This window comes from Amblyraja radiata, chromosome 22, assembly GCF_010909765.2.
Source record: "Amblyraja radiata isolate CabotCenter1 chromosome 22, sAmbRad1.1.pri, whole genome shotgun sequence".
In the NCBI taxonomy this organism is placed as follows: domain Eukaryota; kingdom Metazoa; phylum Chordata; class Chondrichthyes; order Rajiformes; family Rajidae; genus Amblyraja; species Amblyraja radiata.
This window is the reverse complement of record NC_045977.1, coordinates 35,646,725-35,659,274: the sequence shown is the minus strand read 5'-3', so window position 1 is coordinate 35,659,274 and position 12,550 is coordinate 35,646,725. Positions and strand designations below refer to the sequence as shown.

Sequence of the window (12,550 nt, the reverse complement as noted above, 5' to 3'; positions counted from 1 at the left end):
AATCATTTCGTTGTCTCTGTATTGTACACTGCACAATGACAATAAAGTTTGAATCTGAATCTGAATCTGAATAACCTAATTTATATTCCCTTTCTGACCATCTTTTAAAGTAAGTTGTTCAAGAGTTTTGAACTACTTGAATGTAGTAAAATCCTCTAAAATTAAATAGATTCTTCTGTAATTGTCAATCTATTGCTTTGGCCCATAAATGAATAATTTCCATTAGTCAATATTTTGTCGAGGGTCAGTAGCTCAACTTACTGAAATTTGACACCACCTTAAGTATGTGCAATATATATTTACTACAGTGCGATAATTCAAGGCACATAACTTTGATTTTTTTAAAATACTTTTCCAAGCACAATGGCTACAAACAGTATTGTATGCACCCCTTATATTTAGTAGAAATAAAATAATTGCCTATAAGGTTACATTTAGAATTTACTCAATATTGCACTGTAGGCTCCGAGGGATATTTTAACAGAAACAATTACCTCAATTTTCCCATGAGATCATTTTGAAGTTATATCAACTGCATGAAAGATATCAGAGCTTATGCAGTATTAGACTTTAAAAAAAACCTTTGGAGGGGTCAAATAATATTATATAGATCATCAAGACAGGAGAAGATACAACAGAAAACAAGTAAATAAATCCATGGTCCCCATATTTGATTTTAAAAATCTTTTTGTAGGGGGAAATAAAAAAAACCCCAGAATCAATATCACAACAGGAATCAGACATTGATAAAGCCTACATTATTCTCCTAGTATTGGTCTGATAATAATTCTAATAACCCAGATCCAAAGCACACGAGAAAGATTGCTTCAGACTTCAATGTCTGGGTTATTAACGTCTAACAGCCCAGAATAACAGCAAGGCTCTTACTGTATTACGTTTAGGACCATATTAAATAACATTTGTCTTTTCGCCTCGATCTAGCAGATATAGAAACCCAAGGTTATCAAGTTAAGTTTCTATTTATCAATGAGGACAACTTGTCATTATAAAAATATTTCTTGTGTTTAGAGATTATATGGAGCAAGATGAGGAATTTTGCTTCGTGATGCAAATCAATATGCCGTGATAGCATAACAATCCAGAGAAATTTCAAATTGTTTTTGACAAGAGGCAGTCTGAAAGGAGTTCCTCGATGCATTAACTGAAAACCCATTTAACGTTAAGGCAATTAGTGCTTCTTTGAGATTAGTCAAGTAATAAATTTGTTGGTTTGGGATAACCGAAGACAACGAAGTCAGGCTTGTAAATTTCATACAGTTTTTTCCTCCAAGCGACTGGAATTTTTGCAAACCAGTCATGCTCCCAACTAGCAACTGTCTGGTTCCGTGAGCTGGAAGGGAACTGAACAAGCTTCTCCACCTTCAGCAATTTAAGTAAGTAACTGGCATCCTCATCCAAACCCTCTAATTTTCCAATAAAATCATAATTTATTTGACAGGGGTGACACAACCTATATACCTGCCTCCAGTGTTCATTGAAAGGCTGCTCTTTCTCAGTCTGATGATCCAACAAATATTGAATGAAGTTAATGAAGGTGGGCTTGATTCCCGCAGAGAAAGCTTCATCAACAGTTAGTGGTGGGTCTGTATAATTAGCATACAGTTGTAGCATTTGTCTTGCAAATCGATTGTAAAAATCATTATTTTGAACTGCAAACTTGCTGCGGAATGCAGAAATCAGTCTTACAAATGGATCACGCACAAAGAGAAACTTGGTGTACTTTTTCAGTCTGATCTTCATTAGCTGTTTTGAGAATTTCCCATAGCGTCTCCAGAACTTACTAAAGGTGGAATGGCTGGTGGAGTTGTGCACAAGGTCCCTGGGGATTTCCAATGGATCGCGATACGGAATGCCTTGCTTTAAAAGACTTTCACTTAATAGAATCATGATTCTTTTCCAATTAGTACAGGCTACTTTTGGTACATAACAGTAAATAATCCCATGTCGATCGTCCACAATTAGATGGTCCAGTTCTTTAGATGGAATATCTTCAAATTTCCTATTTTTTCCTGAGAACATGATACTGGAGTCGCTACAAGCATCTTCAATATTCTGCCTCCTCTCACTCTGTATTTGTTCTAATTCATTGCTGGTTTTCGCAGAATTGATTTCCAGCTCAAAGACCTTTTCATCAAAATTAGGCTGAAATATACCATCGAAGGCTTGTTCCATTTTGGGGGAACTTTCTTCTCCTTTGTATCCTTTTGTGTTTTCCAAATACATTAATTCCAGATTATCCTGAATAATAGTAGCCCCGGAATTGGTTATTCTCTCCCCCGCTGTCTTTTTGGAATTTGACAGGTCTTGGTTTTGGTTTGTCATGGTAGGATGTGTGGCCTGGATTCTTATGAAAGATGTGTGCAAATAGAAATGAGCTGTTCCAACATCATCCCAATAAAATATGATCAACAGAATCATAAATACACAGGCCATAATGCCACAGAACTGGAAGATCCGAGATTTATTCATTTTGAGGAAATGCAATCCGCCCAGGCTTGGTCACCAGGCCTTTGATTGATGTTCATCTATGAAAATCTTAAAATAACCATATTCTGAAACAAAAAAGTGAAAAGATTCAGAATCAGAGTGAAATTTAACATGTACGTTTATTGCAAGAATATCAACTGCATTACTTAAACAAGGGAAATCTTATATTTTGTAAACTAATTATAAACAAATGTTGTCTTTTAATTTTACCTTACAGCTAAAATCCTAAGAAATTAAAATGGAGTGCGATCAACCATATTCTGTTAAAGAAGCAAGGAAGAACATGGAAAGAACAAGTATATTCATACATCTATATCTGCCTGGCATAATTGACAAAAAAAACTTCACCGAGGCATCGACAACTTGAATTTATTTTAACTAGCCAGAATAGAGATTTTAAGACTGGTGCCAGTGAAAATGCCCACAGTGTTATGTTCTTCCAAAATTCAAACAAGATTATCATATGTACCTTTGAGATAAAGCTCCTTTTTTTGTAAACAGTTAAGAGTATGCGCCTGCAGCTCCACATTACAGTTGACTCTTAACTGTCCTCTGAAGAACTCCAGCAAGCCCTGTTGTTGCATCAATGTGGTGAGACACAGATGCTTTTTTTCCTGAAAGACATGCAATGGTTACAAAGTTGTTAGGAAAAAGGGATATGAAAATTCTAATAAAGTAGCAATGACAGATTATGACAGAGGACTCAATTCTTACAGTCAAGGGAATATATGTGCCTGCTTTATTGCAAACATGATTGATGAATGTTAATTAAGCAAGGAAATTAGATGTGATGAGGAGTTTCCATGGTAGATATTGGATGTATTACACAGGGAAGCAAATTCAATGATGATGTGCTCGATGGACAAGGGAAGGAGGAAGGCCGGGCTGATTTTAACAGAGATAAGCTATTTGTTAAGGGAAATCTGTAATCATGAACAACTAGCATATAGTATTTGTTTAATTCTGTTAATCAACCATCACATTAAAATTGATCAGGAAAGGTAGTTGTCAAGCTTCCCACTAACCTTCCCTCTATAACAAAATGAACATGGACAATTGCTTATGTTGATACATGTGAACTAACCATTCTGCACATTTCCATCTACTGAAGTGGACGATCAAACAATTCATGGCTGACGTGACTAGATGAAGTGAACCCCATGTCTGACCAATCAAAACATCTTCAAATATATATTTGAATGCAATTTTAGCATTTTTATTTTTGCGCTTTCCTGATATTTAATAAGCCATGGAATGAACTGCTGAAAGTTCTGCATTTTAGTACAATTTAAATTTACTTTCCATCCTTTGATTTATTGACTGGTTATCTGCTTTCATCTTTATTTTCACCAGCCCTCTTCTATACTTTAATTTCCTTTGCTTGATTGGTCAAGACGAGAAACAGAATACATAGGGAAAATATTACTGCAAAACCAGTTTTTACCTCTGAAAGCCTCTGAACTTGGTCAGCAGAAGGGTAGTGTGGCTCATTTTAGATATCTTTAGGAAAAGGCCAACTTAGATACAATGGAGCCAAACACACCCTGTCCTATAAAATGCTGGCAGGCTTTGGATCCCTCAAAGATTCTCATACATAGTTCAATCATTTTCAAAACTATTGTTAAACTGCATTATAAAAAAGAACCATGTTTTATATTGCTAAATCATTGTCATTAAATTACACTGGAAAAAAATCCAGCTATTTTAACAGAATATAATGTCTTTTAACAAAAAAAACATTAAATCATAGTAAATTTTTCAGATAAATATTTTTAGGTTTCATAATTTTGGTCAGAAAAGTAAAATAGACCAAAATGACTAATTAGTTGCCAGCCACAAGTGCCATTCCAGGAACTATTCAGTCCAACGGTATAAATACATGAAAAAGTAATGAACAGTGGTCATCTTTCATGCACCAAAAAAAATTCCATCTCACGAATGCCAGTATTTGCTGCTCCTTGGCAAAACATTATTTTTTTTATTGCAAATACCCTTCTAATAAAATCTGAGGCACATTTTAACTGTTTCTCTATAAAGGTTATAATGGTTTGACATGCAGAAAAGGTTTAAAAATCTCATTCAATGTTCCTCATTCAACATTTTGGCAAATGCGGCAAGGTTTCGACTTAATGGCAATTAGATTTTTAATCACAGTAATTACTGAAAAAATGAGCAAACTATGTACAGCCACTCTATTCATAAAAGACACATAGCCAATATTCCATTTTATCTAACCCTTCTACACCATCGAACAATTTAATGAGAAGTATGAAACACTAGTGCTTTGAAATGAAATGCTCGTATTTAGAATTAACACTGTATCAGCTGGATAAAGTAATAGAGGCATGCTGCGCAAAGTATTCAAAAAAGAGAATCTGATTTAAGATAACTTGTACAGGTGATCCATGTTATGGAAGGATGCGCTCTCAGAGAACCATCTGCGATTTACCATAATGCAAATTTTCTCAACAAATTGGTCGGCACGGTGGCATAGCGGTAGAGTTGCTGCCTTACAGCGCCAGAGACCCGGGTTCAATCCTGACTATGGGTGCTGTCTGTACGGACTTTGTACGTTCTCCCCGTGAGTTTTCTCAGAGATCTTCGGTTTCCTCCCACACGCCAAGGACATACAGGTACGTAGGTTAATTGGTTTGGTGTATGCATAACTTGTCCCGAGTAGTAGGATAGTGTTAATGTGATGGGATCGCTGGTCGGTGCGGACTCGGTGGGCCAAAGGGCCTGTTTCCACGCTTTCTCTCTAAACTAAAAAACTAAATCCCATGTGGAGATGCATTTCCATGTGATATTTTTCTCCCATATTGAGCAATGTTATCTGCAATATGCTCTACTGTTATTACTTAACAGTTAAAGACAACGTTAGACACTGAGGATGGATGCTCATGGATTAGGAAATGCGGGAATAACACAGAAAGGATTAGGATTCGAGAATCAAGGTTCATGGGAGAAAAGTGGTGTTGGAGTTCAAGAGGGTAATGGGTTAGAACATGGCCACTAAATGGAAGTGGACAAGGATTACTTTAAGGAGCCAGTGTAAGAGCTGGCTATGGACAAGTGCAATGCAGTGTCAGAGAAAATGCTTTGCAAATGAACTGCGCATCTGGTCACATGTCCTCAGGCTGGCGAAGACATGGCAAAGAAGAAAACATTGACAACATTTTTGTTTATTTATTTCCAATGTCAATTCCTTAAGATTGAATTTTAATCCACATCTCAAATTTTTGGGGAACGATTTGTGAATTCCATTGAATGACACTGTTAACACCGAGGTCATTGCCTCTTGTCAATTTATCCTGGTAATGTATCCAATGCGAGGCCTGGTTTATTTCTATCCACATCCAAGTAATTTATTCAGATTGTCATGTTCAAAATAAGCTTGCGAAAAAATAACAATGCAATTCCTTTCTGTTCTAAATGCATAATGACTCACATATAATAGAATTACTTTCAAAGGAGTAAAATTAATATTATTGGAATGAATTTAGGACAGCTAGGCGGTTATGCAAGAAAAGATTGACAAAGTTATATAAAATATATTGTTTATAAGACGTATGGGATATGGACCTAGATTGGTCGAACATGATCCTGTTTACAGTAAAATTATTTTTGTACAAAAGACAATTCATGAAAGTAGAGATTAACCAAAATATATTTTAGATGGGGCTAATGTCAGACATGCACATTCAGTGAAAAAATTATAGAACATGGGAAGTGGTGAAAATTCATAACTGACTTCAGAAAAATGCATTAAGGAAGGAAATTGTTTCAGCACATTACAGGAAGTGTTAATTGATACAGGGTAATCTTTGGTATTAAAGGCCCAGAAAGAGAGTTAGAGAAAATAATTTACATTTTTTAAGCAGTAATTACAAAACATACAATGCCTGCACACATTTCTTAACAAAAGCTCATCCATTGGCAAACAAAAATAGAAAATACTGAGAAAACTCAGCTGGTCAGGGAGTATCTGTGGAAAATGTAGATAATATTTCAGGTCTGGGACCTGTCGTCAGCTCGGTTTTCGAGCATTTTCTGCTTTTACTTCAGATTTCTAAAATCTGAAGTTTATTAGATTTCCAACAGAAAAATGGACAATTCCCATCCTTTCCCCCAACCTAAAACATCACCTATCCATTTTCTCCAGAGATGCTGCCTGACCCACCGAGTTACTCCAGCATTTTGTGTCCATCTTTGGTATAAACCGGCATCTTCAGTTCCTTTTATTACACCCCAATTATGTTTGTACACATCAATGTTCTCAGCAGATTACTTGCATAAAGATGGAAATCCCACCAACAAAGTTCTAGTGCTCAATTCAACAAATATCACCAATACTGATGATAATAAAAAACGGTGCCATCTAAAGTGACATTGTTCTACTATTCAATTAAACAGTCATTAATTTAGCCAAATTCAAACTTAACAAAGGCCACGCTTAGCAGGGCCTGGTACTGTTTGCCTAGCTCATCCTTAATCTCCTTGCAGACAGGAACAGATCTCAACCTGCTCTGACTGATCCATAGAACAGTCGATGGCTATTTAAACCATCCATCTATGATTAATCTTGACTTCCTGCTCTATTCTGACGGTTTCCCTTATCTATATTGCAGCTTGTGTGGCTGCCATGAAGAGCTCTTCGATAGAGCTGAATTGCTTCTTACGGTCAATACTCAAATGTTTTTGCTACTATAAACCTCATAAGGGGTGGGGTAAAATGTTTTCTAAAACTAAGAAAGTCCATGTTTCAATTTCTTGGTGAATTCAGATTTGGCATTTATGCTCACTTCAGCATGTATTTACCTCAAGAAAAATGGACATAAATAATAAATTGAAAAGCAAAACAAATTTAAACACAGTAAATCACAAATAAAAGTAATATACTGTAAATATTCAAGCCAAGCAACAACCATGAAGAGAAGTACAGTTAAATTTTCATTGTTGTTTATCTGAATGAGGCAAGTTTCCTGAACTGCTTCAGTGTTTTCAGCATTTTCTATTTTTAAGTTATTTTGTTCTTTAGTTTTTATTTTATTGTTTAGTCTTCTTAGCTATTCTCTTGGGATCAAGTTTGACTCTTCTGCTCCAGTGTTGTGGGCTTTGAGATAGTGGATTAGGCCAATGCCAGAACTGCAGACTCTTCAACAGATATTATAAGTGGTGCTTTATCAGCCAGATGAGTACTTTGTGAGCCTTTGCTACTTATGTAATAGGCATTGTAATGGTAAACGTTTTAAATGTTTCTATCTGTGTTTTGAGTTCAATACATCACATTTAGCTTTAAACTTCAATTTTATTTTTTTCTCTGGTATCAGATTTCTTTCCAAAATTTGTATTTTCCCCTTTTTACTCAACTCAGTCTGAAAGTTGACTCGAGCAGATAATCAAATTCAACAGTAATGGCTCCAAACTAGCAATCCAAAATAATTTAACTCTCATAAGTGTAAAATTTAAACTGCATGGATTAACCATGACAGTTACTTCCAGTTGCATTGCTACATCTTCCAAAATGCACCAGGGTGGTGTGATTTGGCTATTTAAGTTGGTACCAGCTCCATGCAAAATCCATCTAATCCCATTCAGTCCCTATAGCTCGGAAAAAGTGATTTACTAATCCTCGTCCAGCTCCCTTTACACACAACTGAACCTGTTTCCACTGATATAGTGCATTACAAGTAATTTTTATTCCTCATGTCACTTGTTCACTTGATAACCACCAACATTGGTGACACTTGGTTCTTCACCCCTCAAACAATGAGCACAGTTTCCTTCCATTTCCTCTGCTAAGACCCTTTAAGAAGGATTTTAATACCTTCTTCAGATCTCCTTATAACTTCCTATGATCCTAGGAGAACAACCTCAACTTCTCCACTCCATACATATAACTCCAACTCTGATCCTTGGAATTATTTTCATAAACATCTCCCACAGCATTTCTAAGACACATTGTACAATATAGGGCAATATTTTATTTGCGACTAAAGCAGTGTTTTATAAAATATATATTATCTCTTCCTTACTCTATTTGTAAAGGAATTACAAAATTTGAATTATTAATTTGCCAACTGACTACTTTTACCTTGAAGTGACCCATACGTTTTCCCATGGCTATAATATACCATTTGATATTACGATTGATGTTTTCTAGATATTCGTCCATTGATATTTTCTCCCCTTGGCCTGGCTAGTTTCCAAAAGACCAGCAATACTATCTTCTCTACTGGACCAGAGATGTTCAAATTACCTTATATTCAGGAACATTCCAAGCCTTTACTTAATTAAGTTTCTGTCTTGATATGTCATATTTTCATATGATTAATGGCATCTGTGGTTCATCAACTTTGTTTAGTATGAATCTTCCATTTAAGTACTTTCACTATAAACCATAAATGTACCTGTAATATAATCTGATCCTTCCCCAAAAGCTCCTATTTATCTATTCCAGTATTTCTTGTCCCCCCCCCCCCTCCTCCTTTTCAATACTACCGTTTGTTTCATACTTGTGGACTGAACATAGTCTCAAATGAAGAAGATGATCCAGCTGTTCAGATCAGCGCATAGTCAATTATTCTGTTCTAGATTTGATTTTCTTAAAAGTAAATGCAGTGTTTTGGGTACAATAAAGAACCATTTAAAACATCAGATTGCATAACAGAAATGATTTTAAAATCGCACTCCATCAAGCACTTGCAAGAAGTGTTCAAAAGGGAACTGCAGATGCTGGAATATCGAAGGTACACAAAATTGCTGGGGAAACTCAGCGGGTGCAGCAGCATCTATGGAGCGAAGGAAATAGGCGACGTTTCGGGCCGAAACCCTTCTTCAGACTGATGGGGGGTGGGGGGGGGGGGGGGGGGGAAAGAAAGAAGGAAAAGGGGAGGAGGAGGAGGAGCCCGAGGGCGGGCGGATGGGAGGGTGGGAGGAGACAGCTAGAGGGTTAAGGAAGGGGAGGAGACAGCAAGGGCTAGCCAAATTGGGAGAATTCAATGTTAATGCCATAAGGACGCAAGGTCCCCAGACGGAATATGGGGTGCTGTTCCTCCAATTTCCGCTGTTGCTCACTCTGGCAATGGAGGAGACCCAGGACAGAGAGGTCGGATTGGGAATGGGAGGGGGAGTTGAAGTGCTGAGCCACCGGGAGGTCAGGTAGGTTATTGCGGACTGAGCGGAGGTGTTCGGCGAAACGATCGCCCAACCTACGCTTGGTCTCACCGATGTAAATCAGCTGACATCTAGAGCAGCGGATGCAGTAGATGAGGTTGGAGGAGATACAGGTGAACCTTTGTCGCACCTGGAACGACTGCTTGGGACCTTGAATGGAGTCGAGGGGGGAGGTGAACTTGCACTTGCAAGAACTGGTTTCCTACAAATGCCATCCTAAACGAGGAAAACTTCATATTCCAACTGGATAACTAACTGCCACAATGATGAATAAAAAATTGTCAGCGCATCTTATGGAAGCATGCCAAAATTCCTCTGGGTTTGATTGTGTAGTTGTCGGGATGGGACACGCACAATCGAGTGTCAGTCTTGAAAGAATGGAAGACACAAAATGCTAGAGTAACTCAGTGGGTCAGGCAGCATCCCTGGAGAATATGGATAGATTATGTTCAGGGTCAGGACCCTTATTCAGACCCAAAGTAGGAATTAACTATTCAGAACAAAGGTGAGGTAAATTCCCCCCCCCCCCCCCCTCTTATATTATCATCTACAAGCAAATAACTACAGATGTTTGTTTATACAAAGTTTACACAACATGCTGGAGTAACTCAGCAGGTCAGGCGGCATCTCTGGAGAAAAAGGATGGGTGATGTTTTGGGTCAGGACCCATCTTCAAAACTGTTTCCATGTAACTGCCTGTAGTAAACTGACATCATTACCTCTGAAGAAGGGTCTCGACCTGAAACATCACCCATTCCTTCTACCCTTAGATGCTGCCTGTCCTGCTGAGTTACCCCAGCATTTTGTGTCTGTCTTCGGCTTAAACCAGCAACTGCAGTTCCTTCCTACACATACATCATTATATTTTAGTCTGAAGAAGGGTCCCAACCAGAAACGTTACCCATCCTTTATCTCGAGATACTGCATGACCTGCTGAGTTACTCTAGCACTTTGTGTCCATCTTATGTTCTCATACAATATTACCAGTATAAAACTGCCGTCAAGTCATTAAGAAAACAGATGTGAATAACAACTACTACTGATCAGCTAAAATGAATTCAAAGCACACGATCCTTTACCATCTATGGCTAAATCACTTCTGCTGAACTTCAACAACACTTCTACTGAATTTCAGATTAATTTCCTGCAAACCAATTCCCTAATTACTGAAAAGATAAAATGGTATGTGCTGACCATGCCTTCTATCGAATCAGCATGAAAAATTTAATTTAATATTTCTTTATATTTAATATGTTTATTTTCATAAACATCTCCCACAACATTTCGAAGACATTGTCCAATATAGGGCAATCTTTTTTTTTCGACTGAAGCAGCGTTTTATAATATATATATTATCACTTCCTTACTCTACTTGTAAAGGAATTACTAAATTTGAATAATCAATTTGCCAACAGACTTGGAGTGGCCCATTCCTTTTCCCATGACTATAATATATCATTTGATATTACGATTGATGTTTCCTAGATATTCTTCCATTGGTATTTTCTCCCCTTGGCCTGGTTTCCAAAAGATTTCAGACTCAAATGGTTCATATTCCTTTAAACCTTGAGCCAAATTCCACCAGAATGAATACTTGGTGCACACGTTTCTATTCCTCAGACACCATTACAGGAAGTCAAACTGCTGTCAATAAGAGCAGTCTTTAGTCCAAAAGACCAATTATTTTAAACAACTATCCCAAAAAAGAGCTTTTTTTCTTTTGTTTTATGAGAACAGTAAAGTGGTCAGTGAGAAAACCCAAAAAAACGTCCCGTCCCTCCAACCCCATCCTCGTGGAGTCCCCCCTTCACAATGTCCTCTTTATTTCTCCGAGGCTGACAGTAATTTTCCTTCGCCTTGATGTCACGGTTTTTCTCTGTCCTGCGGGGGTTCCTTACCTCCTCGCCACTGATGCTTGGTGCGTTGTAGTCGTTGCTCTCTCGGGTGGTGGAGATGGAGATCCTGTAATGGGATCCCCGGGTCGGGGCTGGGGCTGGAGTTGGGGCTTGGGTTGCCCCCTCCCCGCCACACGGCCGCCTCTCCCTGGCTCTTCTCTGAAGGAGACGACGAAGGTGCTGCTGCCGCCGCTCTCACGGGTGGTGGGTAGTGGAAGGGAGGTAGATCCTTCACTGGGACCCCCGGGCCGGGGCTGGGGTTTAATCTTTCCCCCTCCCCGCCACACGGCCGCCTCTCCTCACTTCAGGGGGCTCGGCTCGGCTCTCCCCTGGCGTCGCACCCGCCGCTTCTCTCCTCTGAAGGTGGTGATGATGGTGCCGCTGCTGCTGCCGCCGCTCGCTCGTCGTGGCGGCGGAAACTGTTGCAGGCGGGGATGGTGATGATGATGAAGGTTGTGGGAGAGGAGCGGCCGAGCCGCGCGTCCATGTCAGTGCGCGGGCCGCCCGCCCTCCCGCGCTGCTCCCGGCCGCCGTTACCGGGCAACGGGCGCGCGCAGTGCAGCCCAACCAACCGTCGGCCCGCGCGCCCCCGCGGGAGCCGTCACCTGCTGGCGCCCCGCCGCTCTGCGCGTGCGCGGTGCAGTGCAGTGCAGTGCAGGAGGCGCGCGGCCGCGCACCGAGCTGTCAGTTTGAACCAACACAGAACAGTGCTGCAGTGCCACAGGCCCTTCGGCCCGCAATGTCTGTGCTGAACGTGATGCCAAGATGCCGGCAGGGAGGGGCGCTGCCTGTAACAAGGGAAATCAGGGATAGTATCAAAGCGAAGGATGATGCGTACAAATTAGCCAGAAAAAGCAGCATACCGGAGGACTGGGAGAAATTCAGAGACCAGCAGAGGAGGACAAAGGGCTTAATTAGGAAAGGAAAAATAGATTATGAAAGAAAACTGGCAGGGTACATAAAAACTGACT

The 12,550-nt window shown here is 39.4% G+C and overlaps 1 protein-coding gene across 2 annotated transcripts; it reads right to left on the bottom strand.

Annotated features, from left to right (window-relative positions):
- Nucleotides 1–327: 327 nt before the first annotated feature.
- On the bottom strand, nt 328–12,162 carry chst12 (carbohydrate sulfotransferase 12). 2 transcript variants are annotated; one of them, XM_033041032.1, is made up of 2 exons: nt 11,583–12,162; nt 328–2,573 (listed from the first exon to the last, which is right to left on the bottom strand). In XM_033041032.1, the coding sequence occupies exon 2, from the start codon at nt 2,488–2,490 to the stop codon at nt 1,207–1,209; it is 1,284 nt and encodes a 427-aa protein (XP_032896923.1). In that variant the 5' UTR covers nt 2,491–2,573; nt 11,583–12,162; the 3' UTR covers nt 328–1,206. The 2 variants fall into 2 exon arrangements, with proteins under 2 accessions (XP_032896923.1, XP_032896922.1); XM_033041031.1 differs by lacking the exon at nt 11,583–12,162 and adding an exon at nt 2,978–3,118.
- Nucleotides 12,163–12,550: the final 388 nt, after the last annotated feature.

Bases quoted from the DNA above. Each gene is read 5' to 3' on its own strand.
- chst12 (XM_033041032.1), bottom strand. From the start codon at position 2,490: ATGAATAAATCTCGGATCTTCCAGTTCTGTGGCATTATGGCCTGTGTA.